We start from the raw sequence: 25,633 nt of genomic DNA on the forward strand, positions 1-25,633 counted from the left end.
ATGCGGTTAAACCGCCCAGCGGTTGCTAAAGAGCCTGCCTCACGGCAGGAAACAGATGGCTCTTGCCTCCGTAAAAAGCCCCTGCTGCACCTCCAAAACTCCATTTTCCTCTGTTACTTCAAAAGCACTGACTCAGATTGGCTTCCCGCGCATCTGAAGTCCATCTGATTACCTGAAAAGCATGTGTCACCCGGAGTTTTTTAAAAATACATACAAACCCCTGAAGACGAACCCACTTTTGACCACCCTCTGACTAGTTATTCAAAAGAAGTGAGCTTACAAACATTTTTCTCTTTGCTTCCAGTAAAGAGCCTGAAACTCCCTGGTTTTCTTTATTCATCGCCTTCAGTCAAATCCACATGGGCAATGCTCAGAACGTTCAGATTGGTTTAAGTATCTAAATTATTTCACTGCAAAAGGTGCCAAGGGGACACGTACCCATTGCGTTGCTGTTCAGGAGGAATACCCCATGGGAAGCTCCGTCTCTCTCCATGGCAAGGTAAAAGGGGTGGACGCCGTAGAGATTGAAGGACTCCTGAAAACAAAAAGAAGTCAAGACTCATTTTCAGCCAGCACTTCATAAGAACGCAAGCAGAGCCCTGCTGGATTGGGGCCAATGGCCCAGCCCGTCCCACATCCCATTCTCACGGTGGCTGACCAGACACCTCTTTGTGGGAAACCTGTAAGCAAAACCCAAGCCCAAGATCCCCCTCTCAGTGCCTGTAGCCGGTGTGGTGTAGTGGTTAAGAGCAGTGGACTTGTAATCTGGTGTACCGGGTTCGCATCCCCGCTCCTCCACCTGCAGCTGCTGGGTGACCTTGGGCCAGTCACACTTCTCTGAAGTCTCTCAGCCCCACTCACCTCACAGAGTGTTTGTTGTGGGGGAGGAAGGGAAAGGAGAATGTTAGCCACTTTGAGACTCCTTCGGGTAGTGATAAAGCGGGATATCTTCTCCTGCTGTGGCTCAGGGTCCTGCTTGCAGATAGCCCAATAGATGCATCTGGTTGGCCACTATGAGAACAGGATGCTGGACTAGATGGGCCATTGGCCTGATCCAACAGGCTCTTCTTGGGTTTAGAGAGGCAGCCAAACATGACAGTCCAGCATCCTGCTTCCCACAGTGGCCAACTGGATGCCTCCAGGAAGGCTACAAGGAGGAGATGGAAGGTAATCATTGGATGGACCTCCCTGGGTTTGCTTGGTCACAAAGCCATCTAAACTGATGGCCATCGACTGTGGCAGCAAGTTCCACAAGTTAAGTATATGTATGGAGCAGAACCTTCTTGCCTTTTCCCTGGGTCGCATTTATGGAGGAGTGATGGTTCTGACAGGTGTTGGTGATTACAAACATGGGGCCTTATGGGAACATTGGCTCATGGGGCAAACAGCCACTTTGGGGGAGGAGAGAATTTTAAATAGGAAGACAGAAGAAGAAGAAGAAGAAGAAGAAGAAGAGGAGGAGTTTGGATTTGATACCCCTCTTTATCACTACCCTAGGGAGTCTCAAAGCGGCTAACAGTCTCCTTTCCCTTCCTCCCCCACAACAAACACTCTGTGGGGTGAGTGGGGCTGAGAGACAAGGTCACCCAGCAGCTGCATGTGGAGGAGTGGGGATGCGAACCTGGTTCACCAGATTACAAGTCCACCACTCTTAACCACTACACCATGCTGGCTCAGGCAGCCTGAAGGGGGTAAGGTTAACCCCTCTAACACAACCAAGTTCCTTAATTGAATTGGGGACTCAGCAGTTGTTATTAATCAACTTTTTAAAAAATATATATGGAAGAATCTGATCCACCTTTGGCCATTCAAACATGTAAGGAAACATGGAAAGAAGAGAGAACATTTGACCAGGGAGGCGGCAACATAGCTACAGCATGACTGAAAATAGTTAAGTCCCGCCCCCAATCTTGCATAAAAGGTACCGTAGGAGGGACATCTCGGGCCCAGAAGGTCAGGGTGTTCCACTCCAGACTATGCAAGAAGTTGCTTCGATGTTCCCCCAGTCCATAAATGAATGTGGATGGAAGGACTGTAGAAATCTGCAGAAACTGATCAGCAAAGAACAAGGGAGCCACTGTTGTGTTCAACCTAAATAAGAGAGGGGAAGAGATGTTAGGAAGTACAGGTGACGAGAAAAAAGGCTGCTTACCGATGTTTCCCCTTGCCAAAAGTGTTTCTGGTCCTCATGGCTGAACAGAGAGAGTAGCTTTAAAATGTGGTGGGATACTAAAGTCCAAGGGAAGGCCCCTCCTTCCAGGAGAGGTCCTGTTTTAGGCCTGTTTCACACACTACTGCATCAGCCTGGAAGGGGGACGTGAATTTAAGAAGTGAATAACAAACACATAAATTTAGAGGGGAAGAGACGGATTCTTACAGCACGGTCCCTGAAGATTTCCGCTTCACAATCAACCCAAAGGGCTCCTTGGAGAACTCAATGGTGTACAATGGATTCTCTGCTCTCTTGGTTGCTGGAGGAACATCAAGGGGCACTTCATACCGAGGCTTTGTGGCATCAGTGATCTACAAAAAGGGGACACATAGACACACCCAGGTAAATGGGAGACGCAAGACACTGTGAATTGTGCCAAGGGCTCAAGCTGAGGCCAGGATCCTAAAGCCGCATGTGAGAGTGAAAGGAGGTCTCCAATTGCAACCACTTAAGACAGCTTCTGCCAACCTGAGGTCTTCCCCATGCCTTGGACCACAATGTCCATCAGCCCCAGCCAGCATGGCTGTGCTGAGTGGGGCGGATGGGAGAGGCAGTCTCTGACAGCCGACATTGAATAAATAAAAAACAGAATGTACAGTACGGTCGCATCTTGTGCAGGGGTAGCGCAGGGATGGAGTGTATACACAAAAACATGTATACTTGAACCACCCCCTCTGGAACTCCCCCCCCCCCACTCCCTCCAGCAAGGCAGATAGCTTAAAAGCTCTTTCTGCACCCGCCTTGTGTACAATTGATATGCACAATTTCAACCAGCCGGCTTTCAACCGCACAAGGTTGAAATCACACGAGTAAATTGGGCGTTAAGTTGTGGCTGTACTGCATTGATTGTAAACGTTAGGTGTTTGTGTTAATGTATCTATGTTTGTTTTAAGATGTGTTGTCAGTTGTCTGGAGTCCTTTAGGTAACATGCAACTACCAAGTATTCATTACCGTTATTATTATTATTATTAATGAATATGAATGATAATAACGATGATGATGCTGGTGATAATAATAATAGCACCAGGCTGATGAAGGCTGAATGAAGACCAGCAGCCTGATGAGGCGGGCACGGTCCGTTAGCTTTCAAAAGCATTTTTCATTGCGCAAAACTAGCATTTCCTGCATGTACAAATCTCCCATTTTCCGCTACCTCTCTCCCTTCCGAATGCACATCCAGCATGAACATCAGGGTATGTGGGAAGTCAGATCACTGGCCCATCAGTTTTGTCTCCTCGCAGACTAGGGTTTCAGGAAGGGGTTTTTCCCAGCCCTACATACAGAAGCTGGGGATTGATCCTGGGAACTTGTACACCCCAAGCAGATACTCCACCACTGAAGTATGCCCTTTCTCCTCATCCCCAAGGCCCCTGCCCTGAAGGGTTCGTTGCACACCAGGACTGCCCAGCTGAAAATAGCAGAGCTGATCTGGGTGGGGAGCCAGTGCACACCCACCCTCGGATGTTTTGAGAATACAACTCCCAGAATCCCTGTCCACTGGCTGCAAGGGGGTGGTGGGAGCTGGAGTCCAACAACTGATTCTCCAACCCTGGAATAGCCAGCACGCAGAATCAAACATATGGCTCACGTTTTTGGAGCTAGTGAGAAATCTTTGCCTGTTTTCATTTCAGTGCACCGTAAACTACTTGAATATCACTGAATATCGTGATTTATCATTTAATCTAGCACAGGAGCGATGAACTTGTTGCTCTCTGGAAGTTGTCAGGCTCCAACTTCCATCAGCCCCAGCCATCATGGTCAATGGTCAGGCATAACAGGAGCCTGGCAACATCTGGAGGGCCCCTGGTTGCCCAACCCTAGCGTACAGACTGGTAAAATGTGTGCTCCCTCGTGGGCTGACAGCCCATTCCCAGCTCCCTTGTGAAGGCTCAGTAGGATTAAAAGTGGAAAATGACAGCTCTGGGAACAATAACTCATAGGAAACGACTCGCCTTGACATGCAGCCGGGCATCTGTTTCAAACTCCACGCTGAGCTGCAGCTTCTCAACATCTCTTGGGTAATAGGTCTTTGCCTTCCTGGTCAGAAATCCTTGCACTCCCAGCTCAGTCTCATTCAGGCTGCCCAAGATGTAGCTGGGGAAGTCAGGCGGGTAGAAGCACCAGGGTACCCCCCTCGCGCTGCCCGAAGGCCAGTCACCATCGACGAAGCAGCATCCCCGGGCCTCGCACAGCTCCCGCGTCACGACTGTGCTTCTCTCTGGGAAACAGTCAAAGCGGAGGCTTTCTGGGATGGAGACGCACTTGGTCAGGGGTGGCGTTCCGTGCTGAACCCACCAGATCTGCCCGAGAACCCAGACGGTCACCCCGCTAAGCAGGGAGGCCACCGTCAGGAGGCCCCCACCCAGCCACCAAGCGGACAACTTCTGATGACACAATGGTTTCCCATCAGCGGCCTCCTCTCCGGATTCTGTGATCTGGGGGACGTCTGCTGTCAGCTTCTGATAGGACTTCATTTTCTGCGTGCTGGAAGGAGAAAGGAAGAAGAAACCCACTGTGACAATATTTCTCTTATTCGCAACCACAGGAACTGAAGAAATAAGCGCAGAATGTTATCCACCGTCATCCCAGTAATTTTGACATTAGACTACTGTGATGCACTGCACAAGAGTCTGCCTTTGAAGACTATTCAGAAAGTTCACACAGCCGAAAGTGCAGCTGCTGAAGTGTTGACTGGATCAATAAAACTGAGCACATCTTGCCAGTTTTTAAACAGCTTCCCAACAGCCAGCATCTTTCACAAGTGTGGAAACTGAACATAAGCCTATAAAGCTGTTTAAGATCTTTAATTCCAAGTGTGGTTTTTTAGGCTTTAAAACAAGGATGGGAAACCTGTGAACCTCCAAACATTATCGGACTTCAACTGCCATCAGCCCCAGCCAGTGTGGCCAATGCACAGGGATGATGGGAGTTGTAGTACAACAAAAATTTCTGGAGGAGTACAGGTTCCCTATTCCTGCTATAGTAACTGACACAATGAAAGTAGGAAATTAAGCACAGTGTCCTAAGAAGCAGTTTTGGTACGTGTGGTTTTTAACTTGTTCGTAAAAGATCTAGAGTTACAGGTGAGAAATGAGGTGGTCACATTTGCTGACGATACTAAATTGTTCAGGAAAAAGCTCCAAAATGACTTTTCCAAACTGAATGAATGGGTGGTAAACATGAATGCCAAGCAATGCAAACAAATGTAAGGTGCTGCATGTCAGGACAAAAATAATAATAATTTAAGATTTAAGATTTAAACTGTCAGTGACTGAGCAGGAATGAGATGGGCCATTGGCCTGCTTACGTCCTTATGTTAGCATCTCAATACCCTACTTGGTTTTACCAGTCTTGAAGGCAGCAGCTTTAAAAAGCAACATATACACATATCAGACAACCTTGCAGTCAACCTGTGCTTCCTTATTTACTGCAGCTGGGCTCACCTCTTGGGAGAGCTAAAACAAATCCACCTCCCCAATCATACCTCCATGTGTTTGCGCTTGATAATGGTAACAGCAGGAAGGAATAAAGCCTCCCGGCTTGCAACTGTTAGATGGCACTACTGCAAACCTCCTTTATGGTCCAGCTCTCACTTCCATACATAGAGCTGGACCATAAAGAAGTCTGATCACTAAAGAATTAATGCTTTTGCATTATGGTGCTGGAGGAGACTCTTGAGAGTCCCATGGACTGCCAAAAGATCAAATCTATCCATTCTGAAGGAAATCAGCCCTGAGTGCTCACTGGAAGGACAGATCCTGAAGCTGAGGCTCCAATACTTTGGCCACCACATGAGAAGAGAAGACTCCCTGGAAAAGACCCTGATGCTGGGAAAGATTGAGGGCACAAGAAGAAGGGGACGACAGAGGACAAGATGGTGGGACAGTGTTCTCGAAGCTACAAACATGAGTCTGACCAAGCTGCGGGAGGCAGTGGAAGACAGGAGTGCCTGGCGTGCTCTGGTCCAAGGGGTCACAAAGAGTCGGACACGACTAAACAACAACAACAACCGCAAACCTCCTAGAATAAGCTCTTATATTTGTTTTCAGCAAAATATTTTTTTGAGCCTGCTCCCAGGAACACCATGAGCTGGATTCTGTGGCTTATATGCCTGGGCTGCATTCTTAGCTGTGGCAAACAGTAACGCTGTTTGCTTTTTAGAGCCTGAGTTGTTTTTTGTTGCGCAACAATTGTTAATTATTCCTGCCTGCTTTTTTTAAAAAAACATATTTATTCGAAACATGTGTTTTTAATTTTTTGTGTGCACTGCCTGGAGACTGACTGGTATTTAGGAAACAGCAAAAAATTGATGAAGGTGATGATAAGTAAAAGAAGCAGAAGAAGAGTTTGGATTTGATATCCCGCCTTTCACTCCCTTTAAGGAGTCTCAAAGCGGCTAACATTCTCCTTTCCCTTCCTCCCCCACAACAAACACTCTGTGAGGTGAGTGGGGCTGAGAGACTTAAAAGAAGTGTGACTGGCCCAAGGTCACCCAGCAGCTGCATGTGGAGGAGCGGGGAAGCGAACCTGGTTCCCCAGATTATGAGTCTACTGCTCTTAACCACTACACCACACTGGCTCTCTTAAAAAAAGCCTGCCTGCTAACAGAACAATTTGTAAGTGTCCTTGCAACAGAAGTAACTTCTGAGTAGACCTGCACTGGCTGTGCTTTAAGTTTCATAGAATTTGCCCCCCCCCCACACACACATATACAGGACCACACAGAAAGGCCATTACTGCAAGGTTCAAAATTCAGTACTATCACTCTAGGGCAGAACTTGCTACCTTTCCCCCAATCAGACACTCTGTCTCTGTTTTTCAGGCATTGTTCTATCTCTCTCACACACCCCCTTTGATTTATTTGAAAGCGAAAGTGTTTTCATGCTTTCCTGCTGTGGCAAAAATCCAAAATGATTGTTTTTAAAGCCTTTTTAGAGGAGGAATTCAAATATGCAGACACCCCAAACCAATTTGATTTAATCAAACGAAACAAACATAAGTGAATGGGGGGAGGCACTGTCTGTTTTACCACACAGAAAAGGGCACTGAGCAACCTTAAAAGACTGACAGAACTAGTTTACATCTAAAAAGAGTTGTATAAGACTATACTGCTATTGTGAAAGAACAAATAAGAGACCACTTCATTAGATCTATGAATTGTTATTCTCACTTGGCAGATTTTACATAGAATTGTAGAGCTGCTAAGGACCCCAAGGGCCATCTAGCCCAACCCCCTGCAATGCAGGAATCTCAGCTAAAGCACCCGTGACAGATGGCCATCCAGGCTCTGATTAAAAACCTCCAAGGAAGGAGAGTCCACAACCTTCCGAGGGAGTCTTACTGTCAGAAAGTTCTTCCTAGCATTTGGTCAGAATCTCCATACTTTTCTGTTTGGATCCCACCCTCCAAAGCAGCAGAAAAAGGTTTCTCCATTTTCCATGTGACATCCCTTTAGATCAGTGTTTCCCAACCTTGTGCCTCCAGATGTTTTTGGCCTACAACTCCCATCATCCCTAGCTAGCAAGACCAGTGGTCAGGGATGATGGGAGTTGTAGGCCAAAAACATCTGGAGGCACAAGGTTGGGAAACACTGCTTAGATATTTGAAAATGGCTCTCCCCTTGACCCAACTCCATCAACTGTTCCTCATAAGGCTTGATTCTCTGGCCCTTTATCATCTTGGTCATCCCACACTGCACACATTCCAGCTTGTCAATATCCTTCTTAAACTATCGTGCCCAGAACTGGACAAAGGACTCCAGGTGGCGGTTTGACCATAACTTGAGCACACAAAGAAAAATGTTGCAAACAGCAGGCTGATTTGTAATAATAATAATAATAATAATAATAATAATAATAATAATAATAATTTATTATTTATACCCAGCCCATCTGGCTGGGTTTCCCCAGCCAATCTGGGCGGCTTCCAACAGAATATTAAAATACAATAGTCTATTAAACATTAAAAACTTCCCTAAACAGGGCTGCCTTCAGATGTCTTCTAAAAGTCTGGTAGTTGTTTGACATCTGGTGGAAGGGCGGGTGCCACTACCGAGAAGGCCCTCTGCCTGGTTCCCTGTAACTTGGTTTCTCGCAGCAAGGGAACTGCCAGAAGGCCCTTGGGACTAGACCTCAGTGTCTGGGAAGAATGATGGGGGTGGAGATGCTCCTTCAGGTATACTGGACTGAAGCCGTTTAGGGCTTTAAAGGCGAGCACTAACACTTTCATTTGTGCTCAGAAATGTACTGGGAGCTAGTGTAGGTCTTTCACTGTAATTGACAGCAGCACTACAGTAGCCCTGGCAATTGCTAGTATTTTGGCCATCTGTTATGGATGCCTTAGCTGAGACTCCTGCATTGAAGGGGGGGGCGAGGCGGGGCGGGACTCTACAATTCTATGATAATAATGTATCTGATGTGGCTTCTAACCCCGCCTTCCAAACACCAGCCTTAAAGTCTCTTCCTCCCCTCCCCTTCAACAGAAACAAAACCATCAGGAAACACATGCGCCTTGCCGACAGAGACCACCCAGCTCCATTCACCCGCTTTTCCCGCGCTTCCTTCCCCCGCATGAATGAACATTCTTCAGTGGGCGTGGCTACGTCAAGTACGGCGGGTGGGTGGGAGCCCGGAAGGAAGAGCCGGGAGGAGGAGGGAGAGAAGCAGGAGCGAGAGGGCGTGGCTTTGATTCCCTTGCCCCGCCCCAGGCTCGCTGACGTCCGCCGTGGCGAGGCTCGGGTGACCACCCGTCCCCGGAAAGCGGCCCGAGCCCCGATTGGCTGGGCGGCTCGAGAGGGAGGAGGAGCTTCGGCGCGCGCTTGTTGCTGCCGCTCTTCTCCCTCCCGGCCTCCCCTCCCTCCCTCCCTCCCGTCCCCGATGGGGGCGGGGAGGAGAACTTGACTTTCACTCACTCGCGGCACGCGCGCGCCAGGGAGAGGAGGCCAGAGCGAGGCCGCTGCGCTGAGGGGAGGCGAGGCGCGAGCCCGGCCGGCCGCTGCGAGGCCCCTTCGCCAGTTTTCGCCTCACGCTTCTCTGTCCGGCGGGTAGAAGGGGGAGGGGGAAGAGTAGCCGCGGGTGTGCGCGCGCGCGCTCCCGCCCTCCCCGCGCTCCCGCCCGCCTAGTCCAAGGTAAGGCAAACGAGCGACTGACTGACTGACTGGAGTGGCGGCGGCGGCGCGGCTTTGTTGTTTCGTGAGGGGAAGAAAAACAGAGGCGAATTCGGTTGGACCGCTGAGGGGACGGAGGGAGGTCCGGGATTGGGCCGCGCGCTGGGCCGGCTCGCGCATGCGCCGCCTTGTGGAAGGGAGGGGGAGGAGCCTAGATGGGAGGGGTCAGAGAGAGGGAAAAGGCTCAAGGGAGGAATTTGCTGAGTCATTGCTGGAGCCAAGCACGTGGTGGCAAAATAAAAGTCTGCCCCGCCATATCTATCTATGTAGGTATGAAGTTCTCTCTCCCCTCTTCCCTGCCCCTGTGTGGATCAGAGTTTGTTTGACTTTAAGAAGACATCTGAAGGCAGCCCTGTTTAGGGAAGCTTTAATGTTTGATAGGTTATTGTATTTTAATATTCTGTTGGAAGCCGCCCAGAGTGGCTGGGGATACCCAGCCGGATGAGTGGGGTATAAATATTATTATTATTATTATGGGAGGGGAAGCTGGTCCATTAGTGTGTGGGGGGGGGGTGCTGCCTGTCAACTTTAGCCCTTCACCCCACCTCGCCCTCACCCCATTTGCTTGTTTGCAACTAACCAACCCATCCTCCTTAGAATCATACAGTCATACCTCGAGTTGAATACTCTTCGAGTTGAGCGTGTTCGAGTTGCGCTCGGTGGCAACCCTGAAGTAACGGAGTGCGTTACTCCCGGGTTTCGCTGCTTGCACATGCACAGAAGCTCAAAATGACGTCACACGCATGCACAGAAGCAGCAGAAAGCGATGCGCGTGTGCACAGACGTGCCATTGCTAGTTACGTTTGCTTCTAGATGCGAACGGGGCTCTGGAGCGGATCCCGTTTGTATCTAGAGGTACCATTGTATAGCGTTTTTATCCTGCCCCTTCAACATAGGTTTATGTTCACAGGTGGCTAGCAGATTAGTAACAAACATACTAAACAGTTTATTCATGATGATGAATAAACAAAGCACATATTCTGAAGTTGGGATAGCTTAGTCAGTAGAGCATGTGACTCTTAATCTCAGGGTTGTGGGTTTGAGACCCTTGTTGGGCAAAAGATTCCTTCCTTGCAGGGGGGTTGGACTAGATAATCTTTGTGGTCCTTTACAACTCTACAATTATATGATTCTACGAGGTTAATTGGGATGCGGGTGGTGCTGTGGGTTAAACCACTGTGCCTCTTGGGCTTGCTGATCGAAAGGTTGTGGTTTGAATCCCCATGACAGGGTGAGCTCCCGTTGTTCAGTCCCAGCTCCTGCCAACCTAGCAGTTTGAAAGCACGTCAAAGTGCAAGTAGATAAATAGATACCGCTCCAGCGGGAAGGTAAACAGCGTTTCCGTGTGCTGCTCTGGTTCGCCAGAAGCAGCTTAGTCATGCTGGCCACATGACCCGAAAAAACTGTCTGCGGGAGTGGACAAACGCCAGCTACCTCAGCCTTTAAAGTGAGATGAGCGCCACAACTCCAGAGTCATTCACGACTGGACTTAATTGTCAGGGGTCCCTTTACCCTTTATCTTTTATGAAGCTAATACAGCAAATTCAACCAACAAACTCAAACAGCAGCAACCAATACAAATAAATTGTAAAATTGAACTGCTCTAACTTAGTGAATGCTTACATTAGCAGCTCTTAAAAGCTTAATGAAATTGAAATAGCGACTATAATTTCAATGGAAATACATTTTATCGTGGTGAAGAACAATGTGGCCAGGTGACCTTTCTGCTGCTCAGTAGCTAATGTTAATGGGCACCTTCAATACTTTCCTTTGTCTTCCATTTGTGATTTCTTCTTTATATTGTACTTGAATGGGACAGCCTTTCAAATACATGACTCTTCAGTTTCAGATACAGAGGACTGTCCTCTGTGAAGGAGGACACATAGTCATTGTAGCCTGTAAGGCTATTTTATGCTCCCAAAACGTTGCTGCTTTTCAAATTGGAATACGGTAAAGTATCTATATAAATGTATTTATTGCACATCAGAGCAGTTCAAGAAGCCAGAAGGCAAGACTTTATCTCTGTTATATTATTCACTGTAATAACATATTCTATTTCATTTGTCTCCCAACTGCTCGAGAAGAAGCTAAGGATAACATACACACAGCCATGCCCGCCCCCCGCTCTGAACCTCCAAATTTTGCAACAGCCCTGGTGCTTGTCAAAAGGAGAGTGACAAAAATTGGGAAGGGCATTGAGACAAGGTCCTGTAAGGAAAGGGTAAAGCAGTTTAGAAAAACAATAATAATTATATTTGTATACTGCCCTTCATCCATAGATCAGAGGGCAGTTCACAACATCAAAATACAAAACAAGAACACAATAAAATGTTCAGCCTGTAGAAGATATTATGAAGAGGTAGTCTGGCAGCCTTCTTAAGATATTGGAAAGCTGTCAAACAGATCACAGAGCAAAGGATGCAGATGAACTTCTTGACCACACAAGCTGTTTGATAGTTGAACAGACGGCTTGCAATGTGGCAGACTTTCAGTTACAAGATTTTACACAGAGGCTGGGTGGTTGGTCACCTATCAGGGATGCTGTAGCAGTGACCTTCCTGCACCAGCAGGGGCTTGGACTGAATGAGCTTTGACGCCCCTTCCGATGCATATTTTTGGCTTAGAGAATGGTCCATGGTCATCAGGGAGCTTCCTGGCTTAATGAGGAGCTGGTCTATGCCCACCTGGTCCTAGCTTGTCACACTAACTGCTACACCATACATACAATATTCTGTAAAAAAATACTTCTTAACTACAACTACCACATTGTAGAACTGCATAGGCAGCCTGCATATATGATTGTTACATGCTCTTGATCTTTAAGGTAAAACAACAAATGTCACACCAGCTCAGATACCGCTTTCACTGCCTACCCCTACATGCTTACGTGAATCATTTTGTGGTTCAGAGACACCATAAAGGGGGACAAAGGGAGAAACCCTATTATCTTCCAACTTACAGGTGTCTCTGTAGGGCACATGGAGCTGATACCTAGGTTATTTCAAGCAAATAGCTAGTTTTATGCCTGTGTGATATGTATGTGCGCGTGTAGAAACTTGTGAGAGCAGAGACCTACCATTTTGCTTATGTTATACTGTAAAGCATTAGATAGATTAGATTTTCTGACACCTTAAAAGTGCAACACTTAGTGGCATGTGAAATGTCTCCCCTCTATTGGCAGGTTGTGAACATCCACAGGTACATGTTTGTAAGCAGTGGTGCACCTGTTTGCATTTCATGGCTTCTTGGCCCCACTGTTTACAAAAACTTAGTTTGTTCATAGCCATGTTCCCGTGTGGCTATATTTTATATATGCACCGTGTAATCTTATAATTTATACAATGAACTGGATTCTGGTCTATGAAATTACTCTAGAGCTGAGCTTATGTAGCCAAAAAGACATGCGTGTGCACGCACGCACGCGCATCACAGCTGACTAGGCGTAAACCCCAGACCCATCCATCAGAGTTTCCTATTTGGTGGGGTGATGGAAGGAGCATATCATATGGCAACGTTTTGTTGCAGGTGCCATTTGTGCTGCAATTACAGGTAACTTGCAATTTAAGTGCATTTCACTTTAAGCACTTAGCATACACACACACACACATATACGGGGGGGGGGGGGACTTCGACAATCCCATTGCGCCCAGTGTGTTTTGACTATACACGATTTTGGCTTTACTCGTTCTCAGCGGATTGTAACCCCGGCATAAATTGAGAGTATATTGCTAATCCAAAGCCACCTTTTTTGCAACAAATTAACTTGGTTACTTTTCTGGATACCTTTATGTTTGATGAGTGTGTGAGCAGGAATTTATATATTCTTGTTTGCTTCTAGTGGAATCTACCCAATGCCCCTGAGTCTAATATTGTTAAAACCAAGGAAACTCCTGGTTTCGTGTCTCACCACAGCCCTCCAATCAATTCAGTTCATCAGTCTCACTTTCAGTAGTCAGGGGAATAACCATACCAACCTGCCTTATGGGAAGGCTGAGAATGATGAATATGTGAAGGGCTGGGGGAGTTATATTGGAATTTATTTAGTGCCAGAGGGGCTGTGACATTCACAACTTGCTGCACAGGTTGCACATGCATGAGCAGTTGTGCGATGTGGGTAGGTTGGTGTGAAATCTATTCTGGACTTTGTTATAGTAAGTTTAAATGTTGTTTTGTTTTTCACGGATGAATGTGTAATTGTACTTTAGGAGTAGAATGAGCTCCAGTACTCTGCTTGCGGTTGGGAAAGTTTGGCTTTGGGTTCGAGGAATTTCAGCCCTGCCGAATGAGTCCGCAGATTAACTCCTTTTAGGGACTCTGGATATGAGGTGCCTCTGAGTCATTGTGCTCTTTGCACTTTCAGTGGCAGCATGCATGCATCCTGGCCAGCTAACTTCAGATGAGTCCATTCAGCAAAATTTAATCTTCTTGCATCTTGATGGCATGCACAGCAGGCTTTGGTAGTTTGTGGGAAGCATGCAACAGACATCGGTGGAGGGAAGTCGCTTGAACTGGGTTCTGCAGCAGTGGAATCTATTGCAAAAGAAAAGGGAGTTTCGCTTTCCTCAAATCACTTAATCTCTGCAATCTGTGAACTACTGTGGACTGCTTTAATTAATTGGTCATACCTTCTTATGACAGCTCACAGTTGAAATTCTCAACTAGGGAGTGTATCTTAATCATCTGTTCTCACAGGGCCACCAGGGAGACTTCCAAAAATCTCATGGGATTCAAATCAAAAGAATTCAGTGAATACAGTGGTACCTCGCAAGACGAAAGAGTTTTTCATTTTTTGAGTTGCTTCGCAAGACGAATTTCCCTATGGGCTTGCTTCGCAAGACGAAAACGTCTTGCGAGATTGTTTCCTTTTTCTTAAAACCGTTAATACCCAGGGAATCCGTGCTTCGAAGACGAAAAAGCTCGCAGAACGAATTAATTGCGTCTTGCGAAGTACCACTGTACTGGCACAGTGAGGGCCAATATAACTTGCCCACTGGTTTAATATTGGTGCAGTATAGTGCTTCCTTACTGGTTAGACAATGGATGGGCAGTTAGTGACCTGAGAACTCCTTGCAGGCTCCTCTGCTGATTTCTCCCAAGCCAAGAAATCCCAGGCTCCCAGGCTCAGGGCTCTCCACTCTCCAGTGTGAGCATAGCCTTTGGCAGAGTTTTTGCCTCTTATGTACTTTCGCTTATGCACCCTGATAGATTAACATGTGTAAGATAAGGGGAGAACAAAACCAAAGCATCTGTTGCTGCTCTTGTGAGAGAGAAGGGGATTAAAGAGCCCTTTCCCTGTGTCTTGCTCCTACAGGAAAGCAACCCTATGGGTAAAGGGAGATGGGAAGGATTTCTCTTGGGGTTCTCTGTGCTTTGTACTTTGTACCTAAGAAAGGTTGCTCTCAATTACTATCTGCAGCAAATTCCTGTGCTAATCCTGTGCTAATCTCACTTCTGCAAATATTGGCCAGACGGTTAGCACAAAGCAAGTGACTAATTGCTAAAATTGGCTGGCGGGTCAAGAGTCCGTCTCTTAGCTTGCAGAAATATTTTAGCTGCTGTTTGCAGATTTAACCAGGCCTGCCAAAGAGGCCCCCTTCCTGTGCTTATGCTTACTAATGCAAAAATAAGAAAAGACACATACAAGCAAGAGGGGAGGGGGGAGTGCTTAACTAGCAGAAAGACACGTATGAGGAAGTGCTTAGCCGGCAGAAAGATGTGTTAAGCAAGCAATAATAAGTTGAACATTTGCCAGCTGATGGGGAAAGTCTGTAAAGGGTATGGGAGGGGGGAGAGTGTTCAGAAAAGTATAAGAAAGTCTGCTGAAGTGTCTTGAGACACAACCAGTTCTTAGGAGCTATCCTGCTGGTTGTCTCTGCGCACAGATTGTCTCTGTGCACAGATTTCAATAAACTTTTTCTCCAAAGAAGATTTTGCTTTCCTGGTACTTTTGTTCCCTCCAAGGTCCGGGGATGGCGAGGCTGATGGATCCCTAGGTAAATAAGGCTTCATTTCTCTGGGGGCTCGTCTGGGATAAGCCCCCTCCCCAATACGGACCGGAGGGCCAGGCTCAACCAAGGTGAACAGCTCGGCAGCGTTTTGCAGGCTCCCGTGCGCACCCCGCCTGTTTCGTGGGGGGGGAGCCAGCCACACTGTTCTGGAGTGGAGACATCTTGTTGAGGGAGGAAAAGAGGACGGCGCCAAAAGGGGACAGGTCCGCAGCGGAACAGGTAAGCCCGACGGAAAGGGCAGCCCGACGGAAAAGGGCAGGAGGCTTGATCAACCTCCCCTGGTTGTGGCAGGGTGTCACGGGCAATAAGGTGCCAGCCAGGAATAAGGGGATTGGTTGTGCAATAGAGTGCCAGCCACCAGGAATAAGGGGACTGACTGGTTGTGCAGGAGAGTGCCACCAGCAGAAGTTGGGAACAGAAGAGGGTGGGATATATATATATTGTGATTTTTGGTGTGTTCTGTGTGGTGTGTGTGTACCGGATACTCCAGTGTTTGTCTTGGTGTATGAGGGTCGGGGTTTAGCATTCCCCTTGGCCGAGCGGTTGCAGGATTGTGCATTTTTTGGCAGGGCGACCTCGCCAAATCACAATCTGTAGTATATGAAGTATGAGAGAATTTTTACTGTGAATAGGAGCGGAGTTTCTGGAAGAAATGGGTTCTGGCCAAAGTAAAAGCACCCCTTTGGAAGGCTTTTTGGGGATCCAAGCTGATGAGGGGAGGATGAGGACATTGTGAATTAGATTGGCCCACCCAAAAGAATAAATTGGCCGTCCACCAGGACCCTTGATTTGCAATTCATTAATCCATTATATCAGAACATTTTGAATGTCCGTTCTGATCAAATCCCCTATATTTCCACATGGAAGACCAATGTGGAAAGGAACCCCCCCCCCCCCTTGGCTGAAGTCATGATGCCAAAAAGTCTCAGGCAGCCGTATCTGCTCAGTCAGGAAGACAGAAGGACAACCCCCAGTCCTCCAGGATTCAGAGAGGGAAGAAAACCCAGCAAATCAGACCACTGAAGGGCAAAATACCCTCACCACTTATCGCCAGAATATTTTAAATGGCATGAGGAGGGCAGCCAGAAAACTCACCAACTTTGTGGAGGCCAGAGAATTAGTGCAAGGAAAGAGGCTGAAGGAAGCCTACCGCCAGTATACCCCTGTGGACCCAGATAAGGCTGCCAATATCCCTATCATAAAAACTGCCTTTGTAGCCCAGGCAGCGCCCGATATCCGCAGGAAGGCTCAACAGGTAATCGGGCACGAATATCAGTGGGCTCTTCAACAATGAGCACACCCCCTGAATATTGCTGGGAGGAACCATGGAGTGATTGGGGATGGTGGATGGGAGTTATTACAACTGCCCTTGCCACATGGATGTGTCTCTTTTTCTGCTGGCATGAGCGTCATAGGCTCTGCGGGAGACGACGGCCCGATCCTTCTATCCCCTTGATGATCCTCCTAGTGTTCCTCGTTCTCCTAGTTGCAGGAGACAAGGAAGGTACTGCACCTGGTGAACATGGTCAGATGGGGACTAGATTATTGAGTAAAATATCACGAGGAGAAAATTATCATAAGATGTGGAAAGACAATATTTATATCAAGGATATGTTCAAGTTCACCACAATGTTAAATCTTTCCAATTGTTGGCTGTGTATGCACATACCACCCTATGCTAAAAGACCAGGTTTGATGCTACATGGAATTCCCATTGATGATATTTTTAATATAGAAAATAGAAAAAACCCTGAAGAAGCTCAGTGGCCGCCCGTAAAATTGGCCCTGTCCGAGCCAGCTTTTATTTGTTTAAAATTTTCTGAAGGGTCAACCCCACGAGGGATTTACCCTGATTGCTTACATGTATTGAATTTTGTATTTGATAGGGCCTGCTCTGCCTTCGTTAATTATGGAAATACCTCCCGGTGTTATCAATCCGATACTAGCGCCAAGTTAATGACTGATATGCACCACCTCCACAAAAGCTCTAGTTCCAATTCTTCTGTTCAGACCCTATTAAATTTTACCCAGGAGCTATGGCACATAAGCCTTCTGTTTTCACAAGCTTTCAAGTGGTCGGAGCAACACCGAAACATCAGTCACCTTCTTCCGGAAGAACTCTGGCTAATTTGTGGCGATGCAGCATTTAAATCCGTTCCCCGAGATCTTACTGGAATCTGTACCCTAGGAGTGGTGGTTCCCCTTTTATATAAGATAGGAGAGTTACCAACATCTCTCAGACTGCGTAACCGCAGGGCAGTGAATACACCTATTAACCATTATGTTGGGACCCAGGTATCGCGGGGCCTACTACCTTCCTTAGGGGCAGCCATGAATTATAGAGATCTTCATTTGCTCGCCAATTGGACAGAAGGACTATTTAATGATACCATTAAGGCATTAAAGGACCTCAACCAAGAAGTGTCTGCTATGAGGGAGGTCGTTTTGCAAAATCGTTATGCTTTAGATGTAATGTTGGCCTCGAAGGGAGGAGTTTGTGCGCTAGTTCATTCTCATTGCTGCATGTTTATCCCAGATAATAATGTCAGCATTTCGGCCACAATTGACCACATGGAAACAATGATAGCTGAAAACCCGCTAAAAACTACAGAAGGTGATCCATGGAATTGGTTATATTCTTGGCTGCCCGATGGTAGTTGGATCAGGAATATTATGGTATTAATAGCAGGGTCACTTATAATCCTTTTGCTTCTCTGCTTTTGTATTCCCTGCTTGATGCAATGCTTGCAGAATATGATGGAAAAGATGATGTCTCGCATGATGGGACCTCGTGTAATTGCTGTAATGAGAGAATATAGACCCCTACCCCAGAATGAATCTAAGTAATAGATTGTTCAAAAGAAGAGGAGGGAGTAAAGGGAGATGGGAAGGATTTCTCTCGGGGTTCTCTGTGCTTTGTACTTTGTACCTAAGAAAGGTTGCTCTCAATTACTATCTGCAGCAAATTCCTGTGCTAATCCTGTGCTAATCTCACTTCTGCAAATATTGGCCAGACGGTTAGCACAAAGCAAGTGACTAATTGCTAAAATTGGCTGGCGGGTCAAGAGTCCGTCTCTTAGCTTGCAGAAATATTTTAGCTGCTGTTTGCAGATTTAACCAGGCCTGCCAAAGAGGCCCCCTTCCTGTGCTTATGCTTACTAATGCAAAAATAAGAAAAGACACATACAAGCAAGAGGGGAGGGGGGAGTGCTTAACTAGCAGAAAGACACGTATGAGGAAGTGCTTAGCCGGCAGAAAGATGTGTTAAGCAAGCAATAATAAGTTGAACATTTGCCAGCTGATGGGGAAAGTCTGTAAAGGGTATGGGAGGGGGGAGAGTGTTCAGAAAAGTATAAGAAAGTCTGCTGAAGTGTCTTGAGACACAACCAGTTCTTAGGAGCTATCCTGCTGGTTGTCTCTGCGCACAGATTGTCTCTGTGCACAGATTTCAATAAACTTTTTCTCCAAAGAAGATTTTGCTTTCCTGGTACTTTTGTTCCCTCCAAGGTCCGGGGATGGCGAGGCTGATGGATCCCTAGGTAAATAAGGCTTCATTTCAAGTAAGCATGGCTGGCATTGTAACTTCTGGTCAGGTCAGCTTATGATCCCCATTACAGTTCTGAGAGGGGACTAGCTAGAAAAGCAACCATTATTTGTCATGTGTAGACATGATTAAGCATTGAGTTGTTTTAGGTCCACTGCAGGCTTCCTCAACCTTGGGCCTCCAGATGTTTTGAGACTACAGTTCCCATCATTCCTGGCCACTGGTCCTGCTAGCTAGGGATCATGGGAGTTGTAGGCCAAAAACATCTGGAGGCCCAAGGTTGAGGAAGCCTGCACTAAAGGACTTGCAGAAACCCAGCAGGCTTCAACTTTTTTTTTTTGGAATAACATCTCTCCAGGCTTTTCAAAGTCTCAAATTTTCAAAAATGGTCAGCCTAAAAATGGAGCTGCTGTTTGAGAATCATAATAGGATATGTGGAGTAGGGCTTTGTGTATTTTACACCCTGGTGACGCCTGTCCAGAATACAGGCCGGAGTATCTCGTATGAGAGGGAGGATAGACTGCCATGGGTGTGTGTGCTCTTTTTAAAAAAAAGTTAGGAAAGAAGTAGAAGTTTGGGGAGAGAGAACTTTCTGTGAATTCCACCATCTTTCATTTAGACTAGGTTGCCTTCCTGATGTTCGTGGACATCCACAGGTTCTCTAGAGAGTCTCTGCTTTAGATAATAGAGTGTCCAATAAGTCTGGCACTCTGCTATGACTAGAAACTTGGCTGTGCGCTAAGAAAGATGGTGGGGAAATGGAAAGCAACCTCTGGGTTGATAGAGACCAGAGACCAAAGTCTGTTGTGAAGAGCAGCAGGCACATTTTGCACCTGGCTATCGGCCACTTTCAGCCAGGTGCCAGGATGGCGCCTGACGTCTCTACCACGTGGAGATGCACACCTGGGGATCATTTGATCTTGACTGTTTTCACACACTAGAAACACATCTGTAGAATTCTATCCATTAAATCTTATGCACAATCAGAATGAATTTCAGGAACCAAAAAGTCATATTGAAAAATACAACTTTCAAGCCGTTTGCCCCCAAAATGGCAACCAGGCATTCTGTTTTGGCAACTGTAACCTTGGTTTAAGGCGCTGTTTGGCACCTAGCTTATATATCTGAGTTTCTAACACTGGAAGAGGCATGGGAAGGGTTTCTAAAGGCACCCATTGGGTTATCTTGGCAAGCCAATTGTCTTTCAGCTTCAGCCCCATCACCTATAAAATGTTGCTACACATGCTTTACTTTACTTTACATGTAAGCAGAACCCTGCAGGATCACACTAGGCATCTGTTTAGGCCAGAATCATGCTTCCCTTGGCATTCATTTGGATGTACCTCAAGAGCTCACAAGCAGCGCTCAAAGGCAGCAGCCATCTCCCACTGTTGCCCCTAGCAACTGACATTCGGGGCACGCTACCTCTGAACATGGAGGATCGAAATAACCACTGATTGTTGATTGACGTATCCTCCGCGAATGACCAAGGTAACTGCGTGAAGCACTTTAAGCACACGCACAAAAAAGCACAACCTGTGCTAACAATGCCAATTCGTTAGATGCTAGAGGAACTCCCCCTTCCCAGTTGTAGAACTGAGATGCTTCCAAACACAAAATCACTTCAAGCAATCCGAAACTTTCTCCTTCCTGTTTTCCAGAGCTGTTCCTCTTCTTTCAAAACTAAGCAAGGGGGAAATTGTCTTAGGGGGAACGTCCTAAGAAAAGAGACCTTTGTAAATCAGGAATTAGCTAAGCAAGCAAAAATCCTTCTGCCGAGGGCAGGCCGTAGAGGACCTCTATTATTTGGCTGCCTCTCACACACAGGATTCTGCTTCCCTTCAGTCTCCTTGCCGGCTTTTTTTTTTTAAAAAAAAAGGTTCTTGGAAGTAGAGAAAGAAGCAGAAAATAGAGTATTCCATCCTCTTAAGGTGGAATGTTTGTGCCTCTTTTTGTGGATGGGATTCTGAGGCCCTCTTGTTTTGACACTGCAGCCCTGCTCAAACCACTAGCCCAGTCAGCCTGATGTGGTTTAGTATTTAATTCATTTACCTTGCTGCTTCTGCACCGGCAAAACCCGCAACTTGCTGGCCTGCTTGCTGTGTTTTCTTCCTTCCGTGTATAAGCTGTAATGCAGCGAAGCCTTCCTTCTTGCAGTCACTTCCTAAATATGATGGACACCCGTGTTACCCAATAGCAGTGCACAGTATCAGCAGAGCCGTAGGCAAGGGATAATTAACCCTATTTTGTACCTACCAAATGAGCAAGTGGAAAAAGGGGGTTGCTGAAATCTGGACTTTGTCACAGATAAAATTGTTTTGGAACGGATTGCATCAGAAAAGCAAAGAGCTGAGCTGGGCTTTGTGAAATGGTTTAGTGGCTTCAGATCATTAACTTAGAAAGGGTCTCGGCAGCAGCGGTATTTCATAAGAGCAACGGTTCTAGAGATTGCATTATTTTCAGTTTTGCAGCCTTGGCTGTATTGAGAGTTTCATGGTGGTGGAAGAAACCACAGCTGCCCCCTCCAATTTATGGAAGCTATAAAAGATTAAGGGCTAGGAAACTGCATTATTAATGCCGTGTGGCAGCACATGCTGATGATATTTGCAGCATCTTCAAATGAACTCTTAGTGTGTTGTGTTTCATGCTAGTGAGATTTGCAGTAGTGATAACTTGTCTTGTGCCGCCTGAACTCACTCTCCAGTTCTGGTTGAACTGTGAGTCTGCAAGGTGCTGACCATCAAACCTGGAGCAGCAGTTGTTCAGCGTCTGGAGAGCTCCTGGGGAAAGGCAGCTGAACCCTTTGGTGGTCAAGCATCTATCTATGTTAAGTGAGGTTTCAAAGGCTTTAAAGTGGCAGTGCTTTGGGTTGCAGCCGCATATGGTGGCTCCAGTATTCCCTCTGCCTTTTCCATTGGGGACTCCCTGGAGAGCAAGGTGGTGGGTGAACTGATTCAAACTCATCAGCTGAAAAGCCTGGTCCGCACTTCTTGGAAGTATGATTGACAAACTCCCCTTCAAAAAGGTTCCCTTAGACCAGAGGTCGGCAAAGTTTTTGTGGCTTGGGCCGGTTCACAGTCCCGCAGATGCTGTGGTGGTCCGGAGAACGTGCAAACGCTCCTTCTGGCATGGAGGAGGCGTACACAGCTTCCCATTGGCTGCAGGAGCTTCCTGCAGCCAATGGGAAGCCGCCCAGCATCGCAGCAGGCGGTCCCCGCTCTGTTTCATCCCGGTTTAGCGTGACGCACGGGAGTCAACCAAGGAGGCGGCGGAGGTCCCCGAGCAGGCGGCAGGGGTCCATGGGCTGGTTAAACGACCCCCACGTGGCCCATGGGCCTTAGGTTGCCGACCCCTGCCTTAGACCCTTTCCCCACTGGATTCTCTTTTCACATCTGATCATCTACCATGGAGCCAAATAATAATATAGCACATTTTGGGGATGTCACAATGTTCTGAAAACGTGACTTACATGGACTTGCGGTTGGGCCCAACCCCTACCCTGAGTGAGCAGTGGGTGCTCTTTCATAACCCACCACACTTGATGCTCCCCTGTCATTGAGCATTGCAGGAGAAGATGTGTTGCGGTGAGCATAATGCTCGTTCAGGAAATCAGTTCACCATTATTGATCTCACTGAGGTATGCCTAACAAGCTTCTGAGGAACCCCAGGGTTCTCTAGAACACACTAAGTGCCAATACTTAAGTTTTGAGTTTTAGGAGCATAATTCTTGCTTTGAGTGTGCAAGGACCTGGGCTTCAAATTTGGAGGCGCCTGTGCAAAACAGGCGAATGAGGGTTACAACCTTTTTGAAAAAGCAGAACATGTGCTTTGAATGCAAAAGGTCCCCAATTAATGGCATCTCCCATTAAAAGGACCTCTAGTAGCAGATGATGGGAAATACTTATGCTGGAGGTCCTGGAGGGCCACTTTCAGTTGGAGTAGACCAGCCTTCCCCAATCTGCTCCCTCCAGATATTTTGATCCACCTGCTCCAGCCAATACGCTGGATGATGGGACCTGTAGTCCAAAATAACTAAAGTGCACCTGCTTTGCAAAGGCTGGTGTGGATAATAGTGGGCTTGACGAATCAATGGCCTGACCTGGTCTAAGGCAGCTTCATGTATTCAGGTGGATTACACTGCCATTATCTCTGTCCATTGATAGGTCTCTTCCATAGATCTTTGCCAATCTGTGTTGTCCAAAGCACAGACATGCCTCTCCCTCTGCATTTGTTTCCCTTGTAACCAAAGACTATCTGCAGCATCTGCTTCCCAGACCACGGAAGACTTTCTGATCCCCATCCAGCCTTCTTCCAGAGAGCCGTGGTTTGGCAGAAGCCTCTCTCAGCCTCCTGCTTTGCTCCTGCCCGTTTTTCGCTGCTGGTTCTGATCACTAGGGAAACAGGAACCTGGCCAGCTGGGTGAATTCTCCCTGCTATGTAAACACTGTGACTCACCTGTTTCCCTTTTTTTTTTCTCCTTCCCACCACCACCACCAGTTCAAGGCAAATCTTTGCATATGCTCACCGTCTGTATGGTTCTGATAATTGCCAATGTCCACCCTTGCTATGTTGTTGTGGGTAATGGGCTGACCGTGTATGAGTGAGGATTGATGGAGCAGGAGAAAAATTGTGAAGGATAGAGTGGAAGCATCTCCCTGCAAGCAATGCTCCATGCTTAGTGTTTACTGGCCCCTGTGATTCCTTTTGTTGGGCTTTGGTTAATGTGTTCATTTAAAGAAAAATACTGGCGTTTGGGATATTTTATAAAACGTAAAATAAAAAACCTTAGGGATAACTATCTTATGTTTCCATAGAATCATAGAAATGTAGATAAAAGAAAGAATAATGACTAAATCGTGATCTTTTGTCTACACGGAAGTAAGTCCCATTGTCTTCAGCGGGACTTACTTCCAGGTAAGTGTGTAAAAGATTGCAACCTAAGCAGAATATTAGTTAAGCGCAGTGGGTCTATTTGTTTCAATTGAGGACTTAGGTCTGAAGGTGGCAAGAGATCAATACTTTTTTGTGGGGTGGGGGAGGCAGATATAGTTCTGCATTTAAGGACAAAGTGGAGCTTGATGACAAACAGCCATATGACTTGGGAGACCAGAGTCCAAACCCCCACTTGACCATGAAGATCTCTGGGTAACTTTGGACCATTCACACTCTCTCAGACTAACCTACTTCACAGGGTTGTTGTAAGGATAAAAATGGAAGAGGGGAAGAAGTGCTTGTGCCACCTTGAGCTCTTTGGAGAAAATGTGGGATATAAATGTAATAATAAATGAAAATAAATACATAAATAAAAATATACTACAATACAGAAATACATTTGTATTAATGGAGTAAGGTTTCCTCCCTTGGAGATTCAGTGGGAGAAAAAAATGGAATCAGGGTAAGAAGAAATGCTTAGCTTTTGTCAGCTCATACTGACCAAGGCAGCGAACCACCATCATCTGTCAAACGCCATTCATCCAATCTCTGTATGTGATGCCAGATTATGAATGGTCTATCACCCTCAACGTGTAACATATTTTACCCAGGCAATCCAAAATCTGAACCCAGAGAAGCTGAATTTGTCAACCTTACAACAGTGAGGGAAGTTTTGCTCCTTACCTTGTTGAGCATGCTGTACTCTTGCCACAGGAGAGTGATATTTGGCACTGCTGGGCAACCTGATTTAGTTTCCTGAAAATGGCAGTGATGTGGTCACTGTTGTGGGGTGGGAAATTTTCCCGTGTGTTATTTTCGGGGGGGGGGGGCAGAGAATCCATTTTAGCAAATGGATGTCAATTGTAAATATAATTATTAGCCAAACTTTACAGCTTGAAAGCTTTAAGTTACAAGGGATAAGGTGGTCTCTGAAGTAACTGGGTTTCTGAGCTGTATAGAGAATTCTATCTTGGTAGGAACACCTTCAACTTAGCCCAGTAGCCAGATTGGCGGCCAGGATGTGTCTACATCCTGACAGTTTAGCTGTGGGGTGCCACAAGGTGCTATTTTAACATCTGTATGAAGCCATTTGGAGTAATCATCAGGATGTTTCTCTGTTACCTCTGAGTCAGGAGAGGCTGTGCAGAAGCTGTACCAGTCCTTGGATGTATGAGGACCAATAGGCTGAATAGGGACGCTGTTGGTGAATGCTTGCCACTTTTGAAAATCGAGGAGTTTACCTGTTCTAATTGATGTTGTAACTGTTATGCCATTCAATGGGCTTGTTCATTATATATTTTAATTATGCATTTTTAATGTTGTTGATGAAATTTTATACTGTGTATTTTGATTATGGGTAGCTGTATTTTTATAATGTATTGTTTTTTGCTGTTGGCTTTTACTTGTGATTTTGCTGTTGGCTTTTACTTGTTTCAAAATGCCTTGATTTTTCTTCTCAAAATGAAAGATGGTATATACATTATTTTGATAATAATAATTTAATAAATTTCTCTGGCTGCTTCCTGCTATCAGATTAAAAAAAAAAAAAAGTTGGCCACCCTAGGCAGAAGTTTGGGAACCTGTTTTAAGTATGGATTGATAGAATAGGGGAGCGTTTTCCTGTTTAAGCCTAAGGAACACCAGAAGCTGAGACGAGTTACCCTTGCAGGCCGAGGCAATAATTGCACTGGAGATGAGAACAGTTGGCATTCGTGGCTCCAGCAGTCTCATTCAGACCACACATGCAGGTTGACTTGTTGATAAAAAGCTG

At 46.4% G+C, this 25,633-nt stretch overlaps 2 protein-coding genes across 3 annotated transcripts in view; one reads left to right on the forward strand and one right to left on the reverse strand.

Moving 5' to 3' along the window:
* The window catches only part of LOC310831131 (lysosomal alpha-glucosidase-like), a 44,414-nt gene extending 23,320 nt beyond the window's left edge, over positions 1-21,094 (reverse strand). The window contains exons 1-5 of one of the 2 annotated variants that reach the window (XM_083711400.1): positions 20,983-21,094; positions 4,166-4,697; positions 2,378-2,523; positions 1,926-2,091; positions 439-535 (exon numbers count right to left, since the gene is read on the reverse strand). In XM_083711400.1, the coding sequence (XP_083567526.1) occupies positions 439-535; positions 1,926-2,091; positions 2,378-2,523; positions 4,166-4,687 (931 nt within the window). In that variant the 5' untranslated portion in view covers positions 4,688-4,697; positions 20,983-21,094. Of the gene's footprint in view, positions 1-438; positions 536-1,925; positions 2,092-2,377; positions 2,524-4,165; positions 4,698-9,123; positions 9,233-20,982 lie in introns of those variants that run through there. The other variant, XM_083711401.1, reaches the window with a different exon arrangement.
* MAFK (MAF bZIP transcription factor K) overlaps positions 9,204-25,633 on the forward strand; it is a 34,454-nt gene continuing 18,024 nt past the window's right edge. The window contains exon 1 of the mRNA XM_083711874.1: positions 9,204-9,339. The gene's annotated coding sequence lies outside the window, so the exon portion shown is untranslated. The remainder of the gene's footprint in view (positions 9,340-25,633) is intronic.

This window comes from Podarcis gaigeae (genome assembly GCF_964106915.1).
Source record: "Podarcis gaigeae genome assembly, chromosome: 14".
Classification (NCBI taxonomy): domain Eukaryota; kingdom Metazoa; phylum Chordata; class Lepidosauria; order Squamata; family Lacertidae; genus Podarcis; species Podarcis gaigeae.